Source organism: Aristolochia californica, unplaced genomic scaffold (genome assembly GCF_029961685.1).
Source record: "Aristolochia californica isolate CCGP_79_NKW_82.1479 unplaced genomic scaffold, dmAriCali1.0.hap1 SCAF_7, whole genome shotgun sequence".
NCBI lineage: Eukaryota > Viridiplantae > Streptophyta > Magnoliopsida > Piperales > Aristolochiaceae > Aristolochia > Aristolochia californica.
In genome coordinates, this window is record NW_027182268.1 from 35,814,009 (window position 1) to 35,836,438 (window position 22,430).

At 38.4% G+C, this 22,430-nt stretch overlaps 3 protein-coding genes across 4 annotated transcripts; all 3 read left to right on the plus strand.

Annotated features, from left to right (window-relative positions):
- The first annotated feature begins 1,691 nt into the window (after positions 1–1,691).
- Positions 1,692–3,975, plus strand: LOC137936022 (phenylcoumaran benzylic ether reductase Betv6-like). The gene is made up of 5 exons (XM_068780513.1): positions 1,692–1,977; positions 2,096–2,230; positions 2,950–3,187; positions 3,316–3,519; positions 3,634–3,975. The coding sequence occupies exons 1-5, from the start codon at positions 1,795–1,797 to the stop codon at positions 3,798–3,800; spliced, it is 927 nt and encodes a 308-aa protein (XP_068636614.1). The 5' UTR covers positions 1,692–1,794; the 3' UTR covers positions 3,801–3,975.
- A 7,241-nt stretch (positions 3,976–11,216) lies between these two features.
- Positions 11,217–13,479, plus strand: LOC137936469 (phenylcoumaran benzylic ether reductase Betv6-like). The gene is made up of 5 exons (XM_068781172.1): positions 11,217–11,495; positions 11,614–11,748; positions 12,468–12,705; positions 12,829–13,032; positions 13,149–13,479. Exons 1-5 carry the CDS (start codon positions 11,313–11,315, stop codon positions 13,313–13,315), a joined length of 927 nt encoding a protein of 308 aa, XP_068637273.1. The 5' UTR covers positions 11,217–11,312; the 3' UTR covers positions 13,316–13,479.
- A 4,041-nt stretch (positions 13,480–17,520) lies between these two features.
- LOC137936913 (phenylcoumaran benzylic ether reductase Betv6-like) lies at positions 17,521–18,896 on the plus strand. Of its 2 annotated transcripts, none has more exons than XM_068781879.1 (5): positions 17,521–17,703; positions 17,808–17,942; positions 18,047–18,300; positions 18,429–18,619; positions 18,730–18,896. In XM_068781879.1, the coding sequence occupies exons 1-5, from the start codon at positions 17,521–17,523 to the stop codon at positions 18,894–18,896; spliced, it is 930 nt and encodes a 309-aa protein (XP_068637980.1). The 2 variants fall into 2 exon arrangements, with proteins under 2 accessions (XP_068637980.1, XP_068637981.1); XM_068781880.1 differs by having other exon boundaries at positions 18,047–18,283; positions 18,415–18,619.
- Positions 18,897–22,430: the final 3,534 nt, after the last annotated feature.

Below are 22,430 nucleotides of genomic sequence, written 5' to 3' on the forward strand. Positions count from 1 at the left end.
TTTTATGATTACAGCCTGAGAAGAAGAGTGCAAAGATAATGCTACCAGCTATATGATTTTTCATGTTTTTCTCATCATGGTAATTTTAATATTTTTAATGACATTAAGTAACTACTAGTGGAAGAGTATTTTTTTATCTGACAATAACTAATTTTATTTTTTTGTTTTTGTCATAGGTGGAGATTTTGCTCAAACAAGGATGTATATTATTTTCTAGCATAAAGAGAAATAACTATAGTTTGTAAATTTATAATGGATTTATAGTTTTTATTTGGGTGATTATAAATTGATAGTGATATTTCATTTAATTTTGTTGTGTTTGATTATTGTATGTAATTTATTTATAATATTACGCAGTGTGTGGAGTGTTTAGACTATTTTATGGAATGTATAAATAATTTATTGGAGTATTTATCGAATATATAAATAATTTTATAGAGTATTATGTATGTTGATTATGCCTAATTTTAAATAGAGGTCATGTCGAATTTTAAACAGGTATTATATATATATAGATTATGCTTAATTTGAAGTAGAGGTTGTGCCCAATCTTATATATCTATTATATATATATAGGTTATACCCAATTTTATGTAAAATATATATATAATTTTATATATATTTTATTTAGTATATATTTTTTGAAAAATTTTAAATGTATGATGAAGCTCGAGTTTGGCTTAAAGCTCGACTCAAACTCGGTGAGCTAGAGTTCGATAACAATTTTAGGCTTGAGATAAGGTTTCGCTCGAAACTCGGCTCAAAATATAGCATGTGAGTGAATGCCTCGGTGTGGGTACCAGGGTATTTCAAATTCCCGAACGGGATCATCGAAAGGCACAGAGAGGCCATTGAATGGCGAGTTCGAGAAGAGAAAAAAACAGCTGAGAGCTTTTAGACATAGACGGAATCGTCGCCAGAGGCAGAGGTAGCCTGTCGCCTCCGTAGATTTGATCGACATTACGGAGAGAGAAGGACAGTCTATGTCATCACTAGAGTCAGAAGCAATGAGAATTGTTTTTCAGGATCGATAGGTAACTTATTCTTTTACGAAGTGATACAAATCAGGATATATATCTCTATAAGGGAGTTTATCCGATTCATATTGTAATGTTATATCCTTATCTTTGAATTTCTTTGAATAGGATGAGGGGTAAATTGTGAAGAGAATTGAAGGTGAACGACCAATATAATACTCTGGCATTAATAAATGCTCTCCATCTCACTCGGCAGCATATTGGCTGAAGAATAGCAATAATTTTATTCTTCTGAATCCCATCAATACAAACAAAAAAGTCACAAGTTTGGCCAAGAGCTCATCATCAATCTACCTCGGGGTAGGTTGCTCATCCTTTAAGTATTCCAGTCGGTGGGATATCGGAATCATCGCCAAACAGACTTTGAGCCCCTTGAGTTGAGTGAGTCCTCTTAGTTATTTCTACGCGTTTACCGTCTGAATACAGTAACTACGCCAACTCACCACTTTCCAATTTCCCACTGCTTGTGAAAGGATTCCATTTAGAACCTGACGCGAGAAAGGGCCCAGGTACATTACGAGACGAATATAGGCGCATAGCCAACCCTCGAGTATCGGGACGTCCTTTAGACATGTTTGGTCAGGGGCGCTACAGTAATTTCCTTGGCCTTTCGAATCAATTCCTCTGCGTATAAATTGAAATCAAGTGGGAGATGCATACTACCTAAAAAACTCTCTCCATTTCTATCGGTTCTCTGTCGTCGAAGGTCGCCCTTGTTCTGGTTTTGTTGCCCTTGAAGAATCCCTATCGTCTCGTTATGGCAGAAAAGAGCAAGATCTTGGTCATCGGAGGCACCGGATACCTTGGAAAATTCATAGTCCTAGCCGGTGCCAAAGCTGGCAACCCAACCTTCGCACTTGTCAGGGATACCGCGCCCTCGGATCCCCAAAAGGCCCAACTCCTTGACAGCTTCAAGAACGCCGGCGTCACTTTGGTCAAGGTACCCTGGCCGCTGTGCTTGTTTTCACATGTTTTCTTCTTGAGGCTTCCTGTTTTTGCTTTCTATTGATGACCTATAGGCGTATGAATTTGATCGGGTCCATTCGTTTGGTGTGCAGGGAGATCTCTACGATCATCAGAGTTTGGTTGAGGCCTTTAAGCAGGTTGATGTCGTTATCTCTACTGTGAGTACCTTACAAATACCAGATCAGGTGAAGATTATTGCGGCTATTAAAGAAGCAGGAAACATCAAGGTAAATCTGTATTCCTGTTCTTCTGGTCTTAAGATTTTGCTCGTTTAAATGTTATAGGTTAAGTTCTGTGTTCTATTGCTTACAGATTTAACCTTCCAGAAGAATTTTGTTTTTTATCGTCTCAAAATGTCCTTCCATCTGTTGATTTTATGACGATTCTTTGAAAGAATTACGAGTCTTGTTCCTTCCCTGACCTGTTACATAGAAGCGACCAGAAGTCGCTTCTGGAAGTTTGCTGAAGTATATCCTTGAAATTTTGGACTTTAGTTGCCGCAGGATACTCGTACTTCCAGACAATCGATCTATGTTCTGTGACGTATTCAAGTTGAAGAAATTTCTATCCATGTTGTTCGTTGTGGAATATTTTCGTTTATGGGTGGAAAAAGTGCCCATCCCTCTCCATTTGCTGACTTGAGGAAGGATAATTACATCATTCCTTTGTTCTGGAGAAATATTTCAGATGAACCTCATGTTTTGCTGCATGTCCCGAAGAACATTAGAGGGATCTGATCCAGACTGTTAAATTTACTACTAGTAAAACATTAGAATTTTTTTTATTATGCATCATTCCCGAATCTAAAAAATCGATGTCCATCCCTAGACTCTGATTCCTGGACTAATATGTCCAAATCGCCTGGAAACTTTTATAATATAACCCTATCTTCTTCAAGATAAGTACTCTTTAAGCTAACTTGGGGCCAATTTGCTATGGTTTGCAGAGATTCCTACCATCAGAGTTTGGCAACGATGTGGATCGTGTCCATTCTGTGGAGCCAGCAAAGTCTTTATTTGCATCTAAAGCTCAGATTCGTCGAGCCGTTGAGGCTGAAGGCATCCCCTTCACCTTTGTGTCCTCTAATTTCTTTGCAGGGTATTTCCTACCTACATTGGTCCAGCCAGGAGCATCGGCCCCTCCTAGAGACAAAGTTGTCATCTTAGGTGATGGGAACCCCAAAGGTAATAATCACTCCTCTTGTTGGTATTGGAACGCGATGATCTGAATTCATGATTATGTATTACTCACCGTAATTGTTTTTTTTTTTTTTTTTGTTTCCCCCTCTAACTTTGCGTGTCCTGCTCTTCAGCTGTCTTCGTCAAGGAAGATGACATTGGCGCGTTCACTGTAAAAGCAGTTGATGACCCAAGAACGTTGAACAAGATCCTCTACATCAGACCTCCAGGCAACATCTACTCTTTCAATGATCTTGTTTCTCTGTGGGAGAAAAAAATTGGGAAGACACTTGAAAGGATTTATGTTCCAGAGGAGCAAGTCCTGAAGAACATCGAAGGTCTGTATTAGCCACCTCGAATTACAATTGAATTGCATAAAAATTTCGACTTAGTACTGAGAGAGGAGGCTTTTCCTTGTGCGGTTTCTCACTCTTGAATATTTGGTTTTGCAGAGTCGCCAATCCCGCTGAATGTCATTTTATCAATCAGTCACTCTGTTTTCGTGAAGGGAGACCACACAAACTTTGAGATCGAGCCATCGTTTGGAGTGGAGGCTTCTGAGCTCTATCCTGATGTCAAATACACCACTGTGGACGAGTATCTGAATCAGTTCGTTTGATGGCAGCAAACTGATCTGGCTTTGCATCGATAACATTCCAGTGGCTTTCTTATGTGTGATTTCTAGTACTACAAAGAGATTGAGTAATACTAGGAAAGAGTGCGCGGTAAACTTTTTTGCTGCAGTTATGAATAAATGTTGATGGCAAAAACTGGTTTTCTGCTTTCCTGTTCACTGTATATTTTGATAGGATCTTCTGCAATATATAGCATTTTCAAACAAAATCGCTTACAGTGGCATATCTTGTAAATAAATATGGCTAAATAATAAGTTAAAAATATCTTGAGCGGGAATGGTAGATTTGATTACCTGATTACCTCAATAAAGAATAAAGAAAGACCTTGTATTTTTTTATACCACCATTTGCAAGTTTAAGAAATAATTTCTCTCTATCCATAACTAAACTTAATCTAGAGATGATTGATTACCTCAATAAAGATTAAAGAATGCCCTTGTAATATTTTATACCACCATTTGCAAGTTTAAGAAATAATCTCTCTCTATCCATAGCTTAAACTAATCTAGAGATGATACTTTTTTCTAAAAGTATTATCGTGAAATGCTGCCTAGCAAAACAATACAAAACGCAGCCTGTTGGTAGACTTGCTGCGTCCGTTTCCTCCTCTAAAAGTATATCCACGCATCGCTTTCATATATCTGAAGCATTTCAAAACTGTTTTGACAGTCGTGAAGATATGTAGTATGCTCCCACCACCCCCTCCAGCATTCCCCTGTCACCTCCTTCGATTATTATCAGCGAATCGTTCATGGAATTCAAATAACTGAGAGTAAGCTTTAGAGCAATGATGGTATAGGTGGCTATTTACTTGTCATTCTCTCCTACAGCCATCAAATTTAGCGTTTTTTCTACGTTTTTCCCTTAACTTGATCTGTTTTAAAAAATAATATTTTCCTTGGGGCAGTTAATCCCCAATTTTTTAAAGACATTTTTCTCTCCTCGCCAATAGGGGTAGCATCAAGCTGAGCCAGTCCGCGAACAGTTTGGTTCGAATTATTCTGATGAGTTTGTGGCCGACTCGTTTATAGGAGGGGCAATTTATTTGGCCTTCGGGCGTATCTTGAAGAGGTGTTTCATCACGACAAGAGAACATGGCAGCAAGTCCACAACTCCACCTCTCCGCCCCCTCAATCCGATCTTCCCTCAATAGTAACCAGCAATCTTCCCTAATTTTTAGGGAGTTTCCTTTTTCAATCCTTCCAGCAATCTTTATGTTTTGAATTTGCTTTTTTTGTAGAAGTTAGAATGTACCTTATGGTCATTTGACATCAATAACTAAAACTAATTCTAGTGTGACCATAGATAATGATATAACTCTACTAGAGCAATCTTCCCTTAAAACTACTAATCAATGGAAGTGAGCCTAGATAAAGGTATCCTAAATGAGTAAGAAGATAACTCTATCTAGAGTACAAAAAGACAAAAAAAAATTCATGTGTGGTTGGAATGCAAAGAAATCTCACTTATTGATGGTACAAAAAAGACTTAATGTGTTAATTGTAAAACCAATTTAAGTATTATCTATAGTGGAGTGACTTCACATATGAGTTATCATATGAAACTTTATCCTAATAGAAAAGTGGCAATAAAAAAACAAAAAAGCATAAACATTCAACTAGTGGGGTCTAATTTTGATCAAAGTCCATATAACCTTCATTTTAAGGATTTTAGAGGCAAATATGATCAAACTAGAATTGAATTACTCATTGTTCATTGGATTATTATGCATGATAGTAGAAGAGGAGAGGTATAATTTGGTAATGAAGATAGCAAATATAAATTATGGAAAAATATCTCGTAAGACTATTAAGGAGTGTATGGATGTGTTTGAGGTATAGAAAAAGAAATTGAAAACTTAATTAAAAGAGATTTTTAAAGATTGGGAATTGAAAATGAAGTATGTAGTATCAGTTGGAAATGTCACATATAATGATATTTGTTTGAGAGTTTTGAAAGATGATTTTTCAATAAATAGGAAATTGCATTAGGGTGGGAAATTATTTCATGTGTATTGTAGTGCTTATATTCTAAAATTATTAGTCGAAGATGGTCTTTTTAAAATTAAGGATATCATTGACAATGTGCATAAGATTGTCAAATTTTTTAATCGGTCTGAGGTTAGACTTTGAACTTTTTCTAAAATTGTGCAACAACTACAATTTGGTGTAAAAAAACTTGGTTATTGATTATCAAACTCGTTGGAACTCTACTTATGATTTGTTGTCTTTTGTATTAAAGTTCAAATATGTATTTCCTAGATTTCAAGATAGCGGGCCAACTTATGTTTGTTTACCAAGTCTCGATGAATAAGAAATTGTTAAAATGGTGTGTGAGATTCTAGAAGTTTATAATGCATTCAATCACATCATTTATGGGAGTGATTACATTTGTGATGTATATAGGAAAATAAATGTTTTGAATTTCTTTAAGACTGTGGTTAGTAAAATGAAAGTGAAATTTGAGAAGTGTTAGGGTGAATGCAATTTGTTGATGGTTATTGCTTCAGTTTTGGATCCAATGGTCAAATTAAGATTCATTGAAATATGTTTTCTAGAGATATATTCTGAGGTGGAAGATAAAATGAATATAAACTTAGTTTGATGAACCTTATTTGATATTTATGATGAATATGTAACCTTGTGTAATGTGAAAATAATGAATGGATTGCTTCAAGTATTAGCTCTATTGGTGTTTCCACTAGTTGTAGGTGGCATTCTTCATCAAGTTCAGGTTGGTAAAAAATAATGACTTATGTGAAACAAGTGGAAATAGTAAATTCACTAAAGTTGGAATTGGATAATTATCTTGATGAATGTGTCTATATTTATGAGGAAACTTCAAAATAGGATTTTGATGTTTTAGAATGGTAGAAAACGAATCACTTAAAATTTTGGGTATTATCTACGATAGCAATAGACATTCTTGAAATTCTCAATTCTATAATAACCTCAAAGTTTACTTTTAGTGTTGGTAGTAGAGTAATAAACCCTTATCATTACTCTTTGGCACCAAATACAGTTCAAACTTTGTTTTGTGACAGTGATTGGATTCGAACTCTTAACAATGTTAAGAAAAATAAAAAAAATGTACTAATTTTGAATAATTATTTATTATGATATTTTTAGTGTTGTTTTTAAAAAAATTGTTTGATGATTGCAGCCAGTGGAGATAATGCTACTAGTTTCTTGATTTTTCATCTTTTTCTGATTTTGATCATTTTAATATTTTTCATCACATTAACTAATTAGCAGTGAAAGTTTTTTTCATCAAATAATAATAATTTTATTCTTTTATTTTTGTCATAGGTGGTGATTTTACTCATGTGAACAAGGATAACATTTTGTTTTCTAGCACGAAAAGAAAGCTTTGGAGTTTAAAAATCTATACTAGATTTATAGTTGTTGTCATTTTGTTTAATTTTTTGTGTTTGATTGTTGAACAAAGTTTAAGTATATTTTATGCAGAAAAAAGTTTAGTAGGTTTAAGCCTGAGCTCAAACTTGGTTAAAATTTTTGAACTTGAGCTCAAATTCCAGTTTTAGGTTTGAGGTTGTGATATAACTAAAGTTGGAGTTTCAAGTATTCAAATCAAGCTAATATATTCATGTTTGACCTTCACTAATTATTGTACATTAATACAATAATTACATGAGCCAATTAACTGTGCACATGATTAATTATAAAAAATAAATAAATAAACAGGAAAATTTGATCAAATGCTAACTTTAACACACTATATATTTTTACGTATTATTGCATCGTCCGAAGGAAAAGCGGTACTAGAGGCAGTTGGGGTAGACTAAATTGCATCGTCGAGAGGAAAAATAGGCTGAGAATAAGATTTGCAAGTTTTTTTTTTTGTTTAAAAATCGCACATGTGGAACTCGCAAGTGTGAACTGCATGTGCGAGTTCGCACGCTGTGCGGGACGGGGCATTGAGGCTGGAAAATAATTTTCCCCCTCACTTAGGTATTCGAACTTAGGTATCCAAGGGGTTCTGTGCTTCACCGGTGAGAGTGGTGGCCGACTGATTTGACGGCGGCAGCAGGCGGTGGTAGGGGGTGACGACGACGGGAAAGGGCTGGGGTACAACAAGGCCAGGGCGACACTACGGGAGTCGAAGGCGATGCACAGGCGAAAATATTAGGTGCGGCGGCGGCAGAAGGGGCACCGACGACAAGAGGGAGAAGGGAGATGGAGGCCGCCAGAGAGAAAAAAAAATTCAGAGGAAGAAGAGACGAGGGAAGGAGGAGATAGAGAGAGCGAGGGAGCAGGAGAGAGACTGAAAAAAAAATCGATGAGGGTTCGAAACGCTGCGCTAGCTTCATCTGCTGAATCTAGATTCTCGAAATTAGACCTTGGAGATGATTTTCTGATTCATGACTTAAACATTGGTGACACGGACTTAGATTTGGGCTAAGTCCGTCTAGCCCAGCGGAATATCTACCCCATGCAGCCTAGCTCTTCCCAAGAACTAGTCAACCTCCTTGTCTCACAGATCTTCTACCTAACCTCCACACTCGATGCTGCAAGCCAAAAGAACGACAGAGAGACCAAAGATATGGAAGAAAAATGCTAACATGCGCCTGGAGTCCTGGTCGCTCGCGCGCTTGGAGTCCTGGCCGTGCGCAACCCCATTTCGATCCGCCTGGAGTCCTAGTCGCGCGCAACCCCATTTCGGTTCGTCTGGAGTCCTGGTCGCGTGCAACCCCATTTCGATCCGTTGCGCGCCTGCTGGCTGCAACCCCATTTCGACCCACCTCTGCGTGTCTGTTGGCGTGCTACCTTGTGTCTCGGCCAATTGTTGGGGTTGTTGCGCGCCTTGCTGCTTGGCCATCCACCCATATGTGTGCGCCCCTTTGGGCCGTGCCATTGCACTTGGCCTTGGCCGTCACCACTATTGCTATGCACTGGACTTGCACAGTTTTCGACCTTGGTGTCTAGCCACACCATGGCTTCATCCTCCGTCTCATACTCCCATCACCATAAGGCAAATGCTCTCGTTTGCATCCCCTGGCGATAGTGGGTCACCTCCTTCACGAACTGCCACAACTCGGCAACGTTTTGTCATGTTGCCAAGGCTCAAGTATGTCTTCTTCCGCTGCAGCTGAAGCCGGGCCGGCCATATGCGTGGGCCCCTCTGGGCCATGCCATTGCACTTGGCCTTGGTCGTCGCTGCTATTGCTATGCACTAGACTTACTCAGTCTTCGGCCTTGGTGTCTAGTCACACCATGGCTTCATCCTCTGTCTCATACTCCCACCGCCATAAGGCAGACGCCATCGTCTGCATCCCCTGGCGATAGTGGGCCACCTCCTTCACGAACTGCTACAACTCGGCAACGTCTTGCCATGTTGCCTCGCTTTCTGGTTGACCCTGCCACTTTGCCAAATATTGCGTCCTCCGGGGCTTGCCCCTTTGGCACTCCTCTCGAACTTTATACGCTCCGTTTGGGCGTCAGTCTGAGGATGAAAACTAGTGGAAAAATTTAGAGTAGTTCACAATAGTTTGAATAACTCAGTCCAGAATTTCCCTGTGAATCTGGGGTCATGATCACTGATGATCGTTGTGGGCATGCCCCAGTTCTTCACCACCTGTGCCATGAATGCTCGAGCAACCTCATTTATTGTACAATCACTTGGTACTGTTACGAATGTTCCGTACTTCGTAAACCGGTCCACCACCACCATGATAGACCCTAGCCCGTCTTTCTTGCGCAAACGAGAAATGAAGTCCATTGAAATAGACTCCCACATCTGTTTTGGAATGGGCAAAGGTTGTAACAAGTTTCTGGGCTTTCTTTGTTTAATCTTATCCTGTTGACAGATAAGACATGAGCAAGCAAATTCCTCTACATCACTCTCTATGTCAGACCAATAATACTGGCCAGAGAGCAAGGCCAAGGTCCTTCTTTGACTTGGATGTCCTGCCCACAAGGTATCATGACATTCTCTCAAGAGGTGACGCCGTAGGTTATCGTGCTTAGGCACATAAAGTCGCCTTTGGTCTTGAGCAATCCGTCGTCAAGCCAAAATCTTCTTGTCTCATACTCCCACCGCCATAATGCAGACGTCCTCGTCTGCACGCCATCAACATACGCCACCCATTCATGGTTGGCTTGCAGCTTTGACACATCCATCCAAATGTGACCTCCTTGCTACCTCTGCCTACAGTTCCTGGAAAGCAACACTAGATCTGGCGCCTTTGTGCTGTCTCTCCTAGCAGCACCGGAACTAATGCCTCCCTGCTGTCACTCCCAGCAGTACCAGAACTAGCACCTTTGTGCTGTCTCTCCTAGAAGCACCGGAACTGGCGCCCCTCTATTGCCTCTTTCAGCAGCACCGGAACTGGCGCTTCTCTGTTGTCTCTCCCAGCAACATCGGAACTGGCGCCTCTTTGCTGCCTCTCCTAGCAGCACCGGACCTGGCACCTTTCTACTGCTTCCACTAGCAGCACTGCATCTTCTACAAGGAACATCATTGCAGTACTGACTTTGGCTTCTTCAATAGTCAACTTAAATGCATTGAAATACTGCTCTATTTGCCAAAGGAAGTTGTCTATTACCTTTGGGTCACGTTTTCTAGTGAAGGGTTTTGGCTCCGGGATCCTGATCTTGGCACCTCCTTGCGAACCTCCTCCATTCGCAAGGGCTCTCTCGCATAGGGTAAGTCTCTCCCGAACTTCTTCCGTGATGGTCTTAACATCTCCGTCCACTCTTTGGATTTCAGCTTGCATCACGGTCATGATACTATGTACATCGTCCTCAAACCCTTGGAAGCAATCAGGGACAAGTTGTTGGCCATGCGCAATGTCACTTATGAACTCCTCCAGTCTTGAAAATTGATATTCCATGCTAACAAGCATGGACTCGAAATCACCAAAACGCAAATCGTTTTCAAAGAGTGACTCTTTACCTCTTGTTGCTACATCACCACTTGTGAACGCCATAGATGGAATGCTGCTCTAATACCAGTTGTCACACGGTTAGATTTAGGCTAAGTCCGTCTAGCTAAACGGAATATCTACCCGTGCGACCTAGTCCTTCCCAATAACTAGTCAGCCTTTTTGTACTTCGGATCCTCCAACCAATACTCCACACTAGAAGTTGTAAGCCAAAAAGGACAATGGAAAGACCAAAAATATGAAAAAGAAAAATCTAGCTTTTTTTGAGAAAACAATGTTATAGAGTGTGGCAAAAGGATAAAAAAATATCTCCACTCCCAATAATATAGGCGCATAGCCAATTGCGAATTCTTAATTCCCAAGCCTGAGTATCGGGACTTCTACAGGCCGTGCACGCCCTTTAGACATGTTAAGTAAGGGGCGCCACAGTCATTTCCCTGCCCTTTCGAATCAACTCCTCTACGTATAAATTGGAATCAAGTGGGAGATATATACTACCTAAAAAACTCTCTCCATTTCTATCGGTTCTCTGTCGTCGAAGGTCGCCCTTGGTCTGGTTTTGTTACCCTTGAAGAATCCCTATCGTCTCGTTATGGCAGAAAAGAGCAAGATCTTGGTCATCGGAGGCACCGGATACCTTGGAAAATTCATTGTCCTAGCCGGTGCCAAAGCTGGCAACCCAACCTTCGCACTTGTCAGGGACACCGCGCCCTCGGATCCTCAAAAGGCCCAACGCCTTGACAGATTCAAAAACGCCGGCGTCACTTTGGTCAAGGTACCCTGGCCGCTGTGCTTGTTTTCACATGTTTTCTTCTTGAGGCTTCCTGTTTTTGCTTTCTATTGATCACGTATAGGCGTAAGAATTTGATCGGGTCCATTCGTTTGCTGTGCAGGGAGATCTCTACGATCATCAGAGTTTGGTTGAGGCCTTTAAGCAGGTTGATGTCGTTATCTCTACTGTGAGTACCTCACAAATACCAGATCAGGTGAAGATTATTGCGGCTATTAAAGAAGCAGGAAACATCAAGGTAAATCTGGAACCCTGTTCTTCTAGTCTTAAGATTTTGATCGTTTAAATGTTGTAGGTTCAGTTCTGTGTTCTATTCCTTACAAATTTAACCTTCCAGAAGAACTTTGTTTTTTATCGTCTCAAAATGTCCTTCCATCTGTTGATTTGATGACGATTCTTCGAAAGAATTACGAGTCTTGCTCCTTACCTGACCTGTTGCATAGAAGCGACCAGAAGTCGCTTCTGAAAGTTCGCTGAAGTATATCCTTGAAATTTTGAACTTTAGTTGCCGCAGGATACTCGTACTTCCAGACAATCGATCTATGTTCTGTGACATATTTAAGTTGAAGAAATTTCTATCCATGTTGTTCGTTGTGGAATATTTTCGTTTATGGGTGGAAAAAGTGCTCATCTCGCTCCATTTGCTGACTTGAGGAAGGATAATTACATAATTCCTTTGTTCTGGAGAAATATTTCAGATGAACCTCATGTTTTGCTGCAAGTCCCGAAGAACATTAGAGGGATCTGATCCAGACTGTTAAATTTACTAATAGTAAAACATTAGAAAATTTTGTATTATGCATCATTCCCGAATCTAAAAAATCGATGCCCATCCCTAGACTCTGATTCCTGGACTGATATGTCCAAATCGCCTGGAAACTTTTATAATATAACCCAATCTTCTTCAAGATAAGTACTCTTTAAGCTAACTTGGGGCCAATTTGCTACGGTTTGCAGAGATTCCTACCATCAGAGTTTGGCAACGATGTGGATCGTGTCCATTCTGTGGAGCCAGCAAAGTCTTTATTTGCATCTAAAGCTCAGATTCGTCGAGCCGTTGAGGCTGAAGGCATCCCCTTCACCTTTGTGTCCTCTAATTTCTTTGCAGGGTATTTCCTCGCTACATTGGCCCAGCCAGGAGCATCGGCTCCTCCTAGAGACAAAGTTGTCATCTTAGGTGATGGGAACCCCAAAGGTAATAATCACTCCTTTTCTTGGTATTGGAACGCGATGATCTCAATTCATGATTGTGTATTACTCACCGTAATTGGTGGTTTTTTTTTTTTTCTTCTCTAACTTTGCATGTCCTGCTCTTCAGCTGTCTTCGTCAAGGAAGATGACACTGGCGCGTTCACTGTAAAAGCAGTTGATGACCCAAGAACGTTGAACAAGATCCTCTACGTCAGACCTCCTGGCAACATCTACTCTTTCAATGATCTTGTTTCTCTGTGGGAGAAAAAAATTGGGAAGACACTTGAAAAGATTTATGTTCCAGAGGAGCAAGTCCTGAAGAACATCGAAGGTCTGTATTAGTCACCTCGAATTTCAATTGAATTGCATAAAAATTTCGACTTAGTACTGAGAGAGGAGAGGCTTTTCCTTGTGCGGTTTCTTACTATGGAATATTTGGTTTTGCAGAGTCGCCAATCCCGCAGAATGTCATTTTATCAATCAATCACTCTGCTTTCGTGAAGGGAGACCACACAAACTTTGAGATCGAGCCATCGTTTGGAGTGGAGGCTTCTGAGCTCTATCCTGATGTCAAATACACCACTGTGGACGAGTATCTGAATCAGTTCGTGTGATGGCAGCCAACTGATCTGGCTTTGCATCGATCGCATTCCAGTGCCTTTCTTTTGTGTGATTACTAGTACTACAAAGAGATTGAGTAATACTAGGAAAGAGTGCGCTGTAAACTTTTTTGCTGCAGTTATGAATGAATGTTGATGGCAAAAACTGGTTTTCTGTTTTCCTGTTTACTGTATATTTTGATAGGAACTTCAGCGATATATAGCATTTTCAAACAAAATCGCTTACAGTGGCATATCTTGTAAATAAATATGGTTATATAATAAGTTAAAAATCAGCTAGAATGGTAGATTTGATTACCTCAATAAAGAATAAAGAAAGACCTTGTATTTTTTTACACCACCATTTGCATGTTTAAGAAATAATTTCTCCCTATCCATAACTTAACTTAATCTAGGGCTGATACTTTCTTCTAAAAGTATTATCGTGAAATGCTGCCTAGCAAAACAATACAAAACGCAGCCTGTTGATAGACTTGCTGCGTCCGTTTCCTCCTCTAAAAGTATATCCACGCATCGCTTTCATATATCTGAAGCATTTCAAAACTGTTTTGACAGTCGTGAAGGAATGTAGTATGCTCCCACCACCCCCTCCAGCATTCCCCCTGTCACGTCCTTCGATTGTGATAAGCGAATCGTTCATGGAATTCAAATAAGTGAGAGTAAGCTTTAGAGCAATGATGGTATAGGGGGCTATTTACTTGCCATTCTCTCCTACAGCCATCAAATTTTGCTTTTTCTACGTTTTCCCCTTGAACTTGATCTCTTTTAAAAATTAATATTTTCCTCGAGGCAGTTAATTCCCAATTCTTCAAAGACATTTTTTCTCTCCTCACCAATAGGGGTAGTGGCATCAAGCCGAGTCGGTTCGAATTATTCTGATCTTCAATCAAATTCAAAATTAGGTTTTAGGTTCGTTTAAGCAAATGAGGACAACTTGAGCTCATGGTCGACTCGTTTACAGGAGGGGCAATTTATTTGGCCTTCGGGCATATCTTGAAGAGGTGTTTCATCGCGACAAGAGAACATGGTAGCAAGACCACAACTCCACCTCTCCGCCTCTGCAATCTGATCTTCCCTCAATAGTAACCAACAATCTTTCACATTTTTTTGGGGACTTTCCTTTTTCAATCCTTCCAACAATCTTTATGTTTTGAATTTGTATTTTTTTTGTAGAAGTATGGTCATTTGATATCAATAGCTAACACTAATTCTAGTGTAACCATAGATAATGATATAACTCTACGAGAGCAATCTCCCCCTAAAACTACTAATCAATGGAAGTTAGTTTAGATAAACGTACCCCAAATGAGGAAGAAGATGACTATCTAGAGTACAAAAAGACAAAAAGTTTCATGTGTGGTTGGAATGCAGAGAAATCTCACTTATAGATGGTACAAAAATGGCTCAATGTGTTCATTGTAAAACCAAGTTGAGTATTATTAGTAGTGGAGTGACTTCACATATGAGTCAACATGTGAAACGTTATCTTAATAGAAAAGTAGTAATAAGAAAAGAAAAAAGCATAAACTTCCAACCAATGGGGTCTAATTTTGATCAAAGTCCATATGACCTTCATTTTAAGGATTTTAGAGTCAAATATGATCAAACTAGAATGAATGTACTCATTGTTCATTGGATTATTATGCATGATAGTAGAAGAGGAGAGGTTTAATTTTGTAATGAAGCTAGCATATATAAATTATGGAAAAATATCTCGTAAGACTATTAAGGAGTGTATGGATGTGTATGAGGTATAGAAAAAGAAATTGAAAACTTAATTAAAAGAGATTAACTAGATTAATCTTACCATGGATATTTGGAAGTCTCAAAATAAAAAATCGAATACATGGTTAGTATTGGGCATTTCATTGATAGTAATTGGAAGCTACAAAAATGAGTCTTGAGTTTGTGTATGCTCCTCATCCTTACATTGGTGTTGACATAGCAAATGTTATTTACAAGTGTTTTAAAGATTGAGAAATCAAAAATAAATTATGTAGTATCGGTTAGAAATGTTACATATAATGATGTTTGTTTGAGAGTTTTGAAAAATGATTTTTCAACAAATAAGAAATTGCTTTGGGGTGGAAAGTTATTTCATGTGTATTGTTGTGCTTATATTCTAAACTTATTAGTCTAAGTTGGTTTTCTTGAACTTAAGGATATCATTGAGAATGTGCACAAAATTGTTGAATTTATTAATCGGTCTGAAGTAAGACTTCATAGTTTTTCTAAAATTGTACAACAACTACAACTAGGTGTAAAAAATGTTGGTTATTGATTGTCCAATTTGTTGGAACTGTACTTATGACTTGTTGTCTTCTACATTAGAGTTCAAATATGTATTTTCTAGATTTCAAGATAGAGGGCTAACTTATGTTTGTTTGCTAAGTCTTGATGAATAAGACAATGTTAAAATGGTATGTAAGATTCTAGAAATTTATAATGCAGTCACTAACATCATTTATGGGAGTGATTACCAAACTTCTAATTTGTACCTTTTGTCAGGTATATTGGAAAAAAAATGTTTTGAATTTTCATTAAGACGGTGGTTAGTAAAATGAAAGAAAAATTTCAAAAGTATTAGGGTGAATGCAATTTGTTGATGGTTATTGCTTTAGTTTTGGATCCAATGGTCAAATTAAGATTCACTTAAATGTTTTTTCTAGAGATATATTATGAGGTGGAAGATAAAATTAATATAAACTTAGTTTGACGAACCTTATTTGAGATTTATGATGAATATGTAGCCATGTGTTATGTGAAAATAATAAATGAATTGTTTCAAGCATTTGCTCTACGGGTGTTTCCACAAGTTGTAGGTCACATTCTTCATCAAGTTTAGGTTGGTTAAAGTTAATGACTTATGTGAAACAAATGGAAATAGTAAATTCAATAAAGTTGGAATTGGCTAATTATCTTGATGAATGTGTCTATATTTGTGAGGAAGCTTCACAATATGATTTTGATGTTTTAGAATGGTAGAAAGTGAATAACTTAAAATTTTGGGTATTATCTAAGATAGCAATTGACATTCTTAAAATTCTCAATTCTATAATAACCTCAAAGTCTACTTTTTGTGCTGGTGGTAGAGTAATAGACCGTTATTGTTTTTCTTTGGCACCAAATACAGTTCAAGCTTTGATTCTTGACATTGATTGGATTCGAGCTCTTAACGGTGTTAAGAAAAATTAAAAAATGTACTATTTTTTTATAATTATTTATTATGATATTTTTAGTGTTACTTTTAAAAATTTTGTTTGATGATTGAAGCTTGAGAAAAAACCCTTGGAGATAATGCTACTAGTTTTTTTATTTTTCATATTTTTCTTATTTTGATAATTTTCATATTTTCCATTACATTAAGTAATTAGTAGTGAAAGTTTTTTTAATCAAATAATAATAAATTTTATTCTTTTATTTTTGTCATAAGTGGTGATTTTGCTCGTGTGAACAAGGACAACATATTGTTTTATAGCACAAAAAGAAAGCTTTGGTGTTTAAAATTTTATACTAAGACTTATAGTTTTTTGTTAGGATGATCATAAATTTGATATTGTCATTTCATTTAATTTTTTGTGTTTGATTGTTGAACACAGTTTTAAGTATAATTTTATGCAGAAAAAAGTTTTGTAGGTTCGAGCCTAAACTCAAACTTAGTGAGAGACCTTTCTTTCAGAAGAGTAGAACGAGGGTTTCTTTAACAATGTGAAAGAATGTCATTGACGACGGAACAATGTGAAAGAATGTCATTGACGACGGACAAGGCAAACACCTCCCTCTTGCAGGTCAAAGATGGAGAGCGACAGAACGCGGCTCTGCCTCTTTCCCTTGATCGCTACCTGTTTTTTTATTTTATTTACGTGAATCATTTCGATACCCATAGCTGTTTAACTTAATGTTAGAAAGCAAATCGGGTTGTTCGTGCTTCAACCATGGTTGTGGTCGTATTTGATGGTCGGTCTACTCTTTTTTTTTAAAAGATTTCTAGATCGCACCCACAGGCTGCGGAGGAATAGGAAGAGTGTATTGACCTTGCCTTTGTCAGATCCTCTGCCTGTAAATTGGGATGTTATGGAGTCACAGGTAGGTACCAGAATTTTAGCCTATAAAAGAACGTCTCTCCTCTCCTTCGTCTTCAAGTTTAATCTACTCGTCCAAGAATTAAAAAACCCTCTTTCGAATTCGAAATCCTTCCAATGGCAGAAAAGAGCAAGATTTTGATCATCGGAGGCACCGGCTACATTGGACAATTCATCGTCCGAGCTAGCGCTGAAGCCGGCAATCCCACTTTCGCTCTTGTCAGAGATACCGCACCTACCGATCCCCAGAAGGCTAAAATCCTTGACAGCTTCGAGAACGCCGGCGTCACACTCCTCAAGGTACCCTGGCCCTTCCGGCTCTACTTCCTGTTTCTGCTTTCTTTTTATGTCTGGCCAGCCGGTACGCGTTTGAATATAGTTGGGCGTATTTGTGTGGTGAACAGGGAGATCTTAACAATCACGAGAGCTTGGTGGAGGCCATTAAGCAAGTTGATGTCGTCATTTCTACTGTTGGTACCATGCAAGAACTGGAGCAGTTGAAGATTATTGCAGCAATTAAGGAAGCAGGGAACGTCAAAGTAATCCTTCAATTCCTCTTCCCCCGGTCTTATTCTGTTGTCTGGTGACTTGTGATTTATACAAAGTGAGCTAATCTTCTGACTCCTGTCCCCTGTGGTAGCAGAGATTCCTCCCATCCGAGTTTGGCAACGACGCGGACCGTGCTCATGCAGTGGAACCAGCAAACTCAATTTTTGCAGCTAAAGCTCAGATTCGGCGAACTCTCGAGACTGAAGGCATCCCATTCACCGCTGTTTCCTCCAACTTGTTTGCGGGTTATTTCATCCCCACACTGGGTCAGCCTGGAGCATCAGCTCCTCCTAGAGACAAGGTTGTCATCCTGGGCGATGGGAAGCTAAAGGTGACGATCAATTATTTGTTTGTCGATCCCTTTTCACACTATCTGATGCCATTCATGATTTTCTGCTACTCACTGTAATTGATTTTTTTTTTCTCTTTTAACTCTCTTATTCGCATGGATCTGCTCTTCAGTTGTCCTCGTCAAGGAAAGAAGATATTGGCGCGTACACCATAAAAGCGGTCGATGACCCAAGAACGTTGAACAAGATCCTCTACGTCAGAACTCCTGCCAACATCTACTCTTTCAATGAAATTGTTTCTCTGTGGGAGACGAAAATCGGGAAGAAACTTGAGAGAATTTACGTGCCAGAGGAGCAAGTCCTGAAGAACATCGAAGGTCTTTATCAGCCACCTTGAATTTTAATTGAACTGCATAAAAATTCGACTTTTACTGAGAAAGAAGGCTTTCTTTGTGCGGTTTCTCACTCTGAATATTTCGTTTTGCAGAGTCGCCAATCCCGCTGAATGTCATTTTATCAATCTCTCACTCTGTTTATGTGAAGGGAGACCAAACAAACTTTGAGATCGAGCCATCATTTGGAGTGGAGGCTTCTCAGCTCTATCCTGATGTCAAATACACTACAGTTGACGAGTATCTGAGTCAGTTCGTTTGAGGGCAAAAACCAAGTGTCGCTTACTGTTTCGTTGCATTCTGAGTGCCGTTTTTTTTTTTCTAATTCTTCTTTCTCTTGTATGGTTGCCTGCGGTCTTGTTCTTTAGGGTATAATCCTTTTATTATGAATAAACATTCATGGAGAGAACTGGTGTTCTGCCTTGCTGTTTCAGAAAATTTTGAATACCGTCTTGTAAATGGTTCATTTTCAAGCACAATCACTTACTAATCCTTTTCTTTATGCGACCTTATAATTAAAAGGTAAATAAACAAATAAGACTTATATTTCATGAAGGTTAAGATCAGTTAATAATTATGTGAAACGGTGTTGAATTTGTTAGAAAACCATAATCTTAAATCTTAATCCAGAATTTACATCATGCTAGAATATTTGGATTCGGGATAAATACCTAGATCCATTCCAAACGATCACTACTGTTGTGGAATTCTGTGGCTATCGATACGAACGAATGATTGGTTTTATAATCTTCCTCAACTAAATCTCCTTAGTTCTTCAATAGGACATTCGTCTCTCTTCTGGATGGGGAGAAAGAAAACTGTGTGTAATTTAGTGTCTTGGGGACCATAACTATAATGTGTCTCCTTATATAGGGTTCCCATAATTCCCTATGGTATCTACTCAATTTGCTCATATTCATGACCCATATTCCTTAATGGGCTTAACAAAATTAGATCACTTAATTTTGGCCCATTCCATTAAATAGAAAATATAATTAAATAATAAATATATTGCCCAAATTATAATAGGAAACGTGAGTTTCCTAACAATCTCCGACTTGGGTTACATATCATTCCTGAAACAATTATATCACAAATTCTTTAGGTGAGCATCTGTATACTATTAATAATGGAATCATCTTATATATTAATAATGGAACCACCGCGACTTTCATCACAATACAGTCGTGACTAAACAACGATGATCACCATACTAATACAATCAATGACATAGATCAAATATCGATGAGTAACATGGAAATTACATGTAATGTGATATCAGACATGTTTATTTCCAATTGGTCCTTCTTTTGTCTTTAGTGAGATCTTTCCAAAGTCCTTAATGCAATACGAATATTGTACATAAAAAACACAAGCAAGTTCAGAAATAGAATAATAAAGAATCAATTTTATTATGTTAAAAATCGAATAACTCAATATCTAAAGCAAACATATAATACAGAAATGACTCCCACTAAACCAAGGTATCCTAAAAAATATCGCCCATATGATCAGTGTGCTCATGAAAGACCTTAAGCGTTAAACCCTTGGTTAATGGGTTTGCTAGCATAGAGTTTGTCCCTATATGTTCTATAGAAATCTGTTTATCTTGAACTCTCTCCTTAACAACTAGAAACTTGATGTCGATATACTTTCAACTTCGTCGAGCTCCTGTTGTTGTTGGAATAAAGTACTGCTAAGTTATTGTCAATGCCATCTACCACTCGCAGCCCAGTGACAAAGTTTCACAACCATATTCCTTAGTTGGATACCTCAAAACAAGCAATGAACTCCACTGCCATGGTTGAAGAATATATGAGAGTCTGTTTAGCTGACTTCCATGAGATAACTCCTTCACCCAACATAAAGATGTAGCCTGATGTAGAGCATCTACTATCTTGGCATCCAACAAAGTCGGAGTCAAAGAACCCAATGATCTCTAAACTATCTGATCTCCGATAAGTGAGCATGTAATCTTTTGTTCCCCTCAAATAACGCATCACGCGTGTGGCTGCCATCCAATGTTGCATACCCAGATCGCTTAAATATCTACCCGGAATTCCTACTATAAATGCTATGTTGGGACAAGTACAAACTTGAGCATACATTAGACTCCCTACTACTAATACATATAAAATTTTCTGCATATCTTTTCTTTCAAGATCATTATCAGGAAATTGTTAGAGACTAAACTTGTCTCCTTTAGTGATGGGATTGCCTCCTGGTTTACTATCTTTTATATCGAATCTACTCAAAACCTTATCGATATAGCTCTTTTGTGACAACCTAAGGATACCTTGAGAACGATTTCTAAGTATCTATATACCTAATACTAAAGAGGCATCACCAAGATCTTTCATCTCGAATTTCTTTGTCAGAAATTTCTTGGTTTCGTGCAGCAATCCTCTATCCCTACTAGCGAGCAAAATGTCATCGACATTTAATATCAGGACGTTGTATTTACTCTCATTGAACTTATGATATACACAGTCATCAACAACATTCGCCTCAAAACAGTATGATGTGATAACTTGATGGAACTTGTGATACCATTGACAGGAAGCCTGTTTGAGACCATAGATGGATTTCTTCAAGACCATAAAATTTGGATCACCAGATACAAAGTTTTCTGGTTGTACCATATAAATCGTCTTATCAATGTCTCCATTGATAAATACAATTTTGACATCCATCTGATGCCACTAGTATCATTATTGTTCTAAAAGAGTTTGTCGAATATACAAGAGAAAAAGTCTCTTTATAGTCTATATTTTCTCTTTGAGTAAAACCTTTAGCGACTAGACGGGCTTTATATCTCTCGACATTGCCCTTTGAATCCCTCTTTGGTTTTAAATATCCATTTACAACCAATGGGCTTCGCACCTTTAGGCAACTCGATGAGATCCCAAACGTCATTATCATTCATAGACTTCAGCTCATCCTTCATGACATCAATCCACTTTTGAGAGTTAGAATTGCGCAAGGCTTAACAAAAGCTAATCGGGTAATCTTCTGTCAATCCGACGTCATCCTCATGTTCTTGGAAAAATATGATATAATCATTTAGAATCGCATTTCTCCTCTCCCTAGTGGATCTTATTAATGACACTTCTTGATGTTGTTGAGTTTGTTCTAAAGGTGGGGCTAGAGGAATCTCATTGTTGTCTTGATCTGGAACAATGTCAAGAATAGGAGCCTGAACATTGTCCTCTAGTGCCTGAATTATGTCTTGAACAACAATAGGTATGGAGATTTGATCACTATCAATAACAGATTCTTTTTCAAATACAACATTTTTTATGTTTTCTTCCCTTCCAAACTCAATATCTTCAAGGAATCTCATATTTCCCGTTTCAAAGAAGGATCTTAATGTGGGATTGTAAAACTTATAGCCCTGAGGGCGTTCAACGTAACCAACGAAATAACAGCTAACCATCCTTGCGTCTAGTTTTCTTTCATGTGTCCTATGAGGCCGTGCCTCAGCAGGACAACCCTAAATGTGCAAATATTTAATGTTAGGCTTCTTACCTGTCCAAAGCTCATAGGGGTTTTGGCAACTGCTTTGATTCGTACCCTGTTAAAGATGTACATTGCGGTCTTTAAAACTTCTCCCCAAAGTGACTCTGGCAAGGAGGAATGACTGATCATACTCCTTACCATATCCTTAAGAGTTTGGTTTCGTCACTCTGCAACATTGTACATGTTGAGTTTGCCCGGCATGGTGTATTGCAAAACAACTCTACATTCTTTGAGGAAAATAGCGAAGGGTCCTGGTCATTGTTTTCCTGATCCATTA

What these genes read in the sequence shown, in the direction of transcription:
- LOC137936022 (XM_068780513.1), top strand. Translation starts at nt 1,795, where the DNA reads ATGGCAGAAAAGAGCAAGATCTTGGTCATCGGAGGCACCGGATACCTT. An exon ending in CCGGCGTCACTTTGGTCAAG is followed by an intron (nt 1,978 to 2,095) that starts GTACCCTGGCCG and finishes TTTGGTGTGCAG; the next exon opens with GGAGATCTCTACGATCATCA. An exon ending in AGGTGATGGGAACCCCAAAG is followed by an intron (nt 3,188 to 3,315) that starts GTAATAATCACT and finishes CCTGCTCTTCAG; the next exon opens with CTGTCTTCGTCAAGGAAGAT.
- LOC137936469 (XM_068781172.1), top strand. Translation starts at nt 11,313, where the DNA reads ATGGCAGAAAAGAGCAAGATCTTGGTCATCGGAGGCACCGGATACCTT. An exon ending in CCGGCGTCACTTTGGTCAAG is followed by an intron (nt 11,496 to 11,613) that starts GTACCCTGGCCG and finishes TTTGCTGTGCAG; the next exon opens with GGAGATCTCTACGATCATCA. An exon ending in AGTCCTGAAGAACATCGAAG is followed by an intron (nt 13,033 to 13,148) that starts GTCTGTATTAGT and finishes TTGGTTTTGCAG; the next exon opens with AGTCGCCAATCCCGCAGAAT.
- LOC137936913 (XM_068781879.1), top strand. Translation starts at nt 17,521, where the DNA reads ATGGCAGAAAAGAGCAAGATTTTGATCATCGGAGGCACCGGCTACATT. An exon ending in AGGAAGCAGGGAACGTCAAA is followed by an intron (nt 17,943 to 18,046) that starts GTAATCCTTCAA and finishes CTGTGGTAGCAG; the next exon opens with AGATTCCTCCCATCCGAGTT. An exon ending in AAGGTGACGATCAATTATTT is followed by an intron (nt 18,301 to 18,428) that starts GTTTGTCGATCC and finishes GTCCTCGTCAAG; the next exon opens with GAAAGAAGATATTGGCGCGT.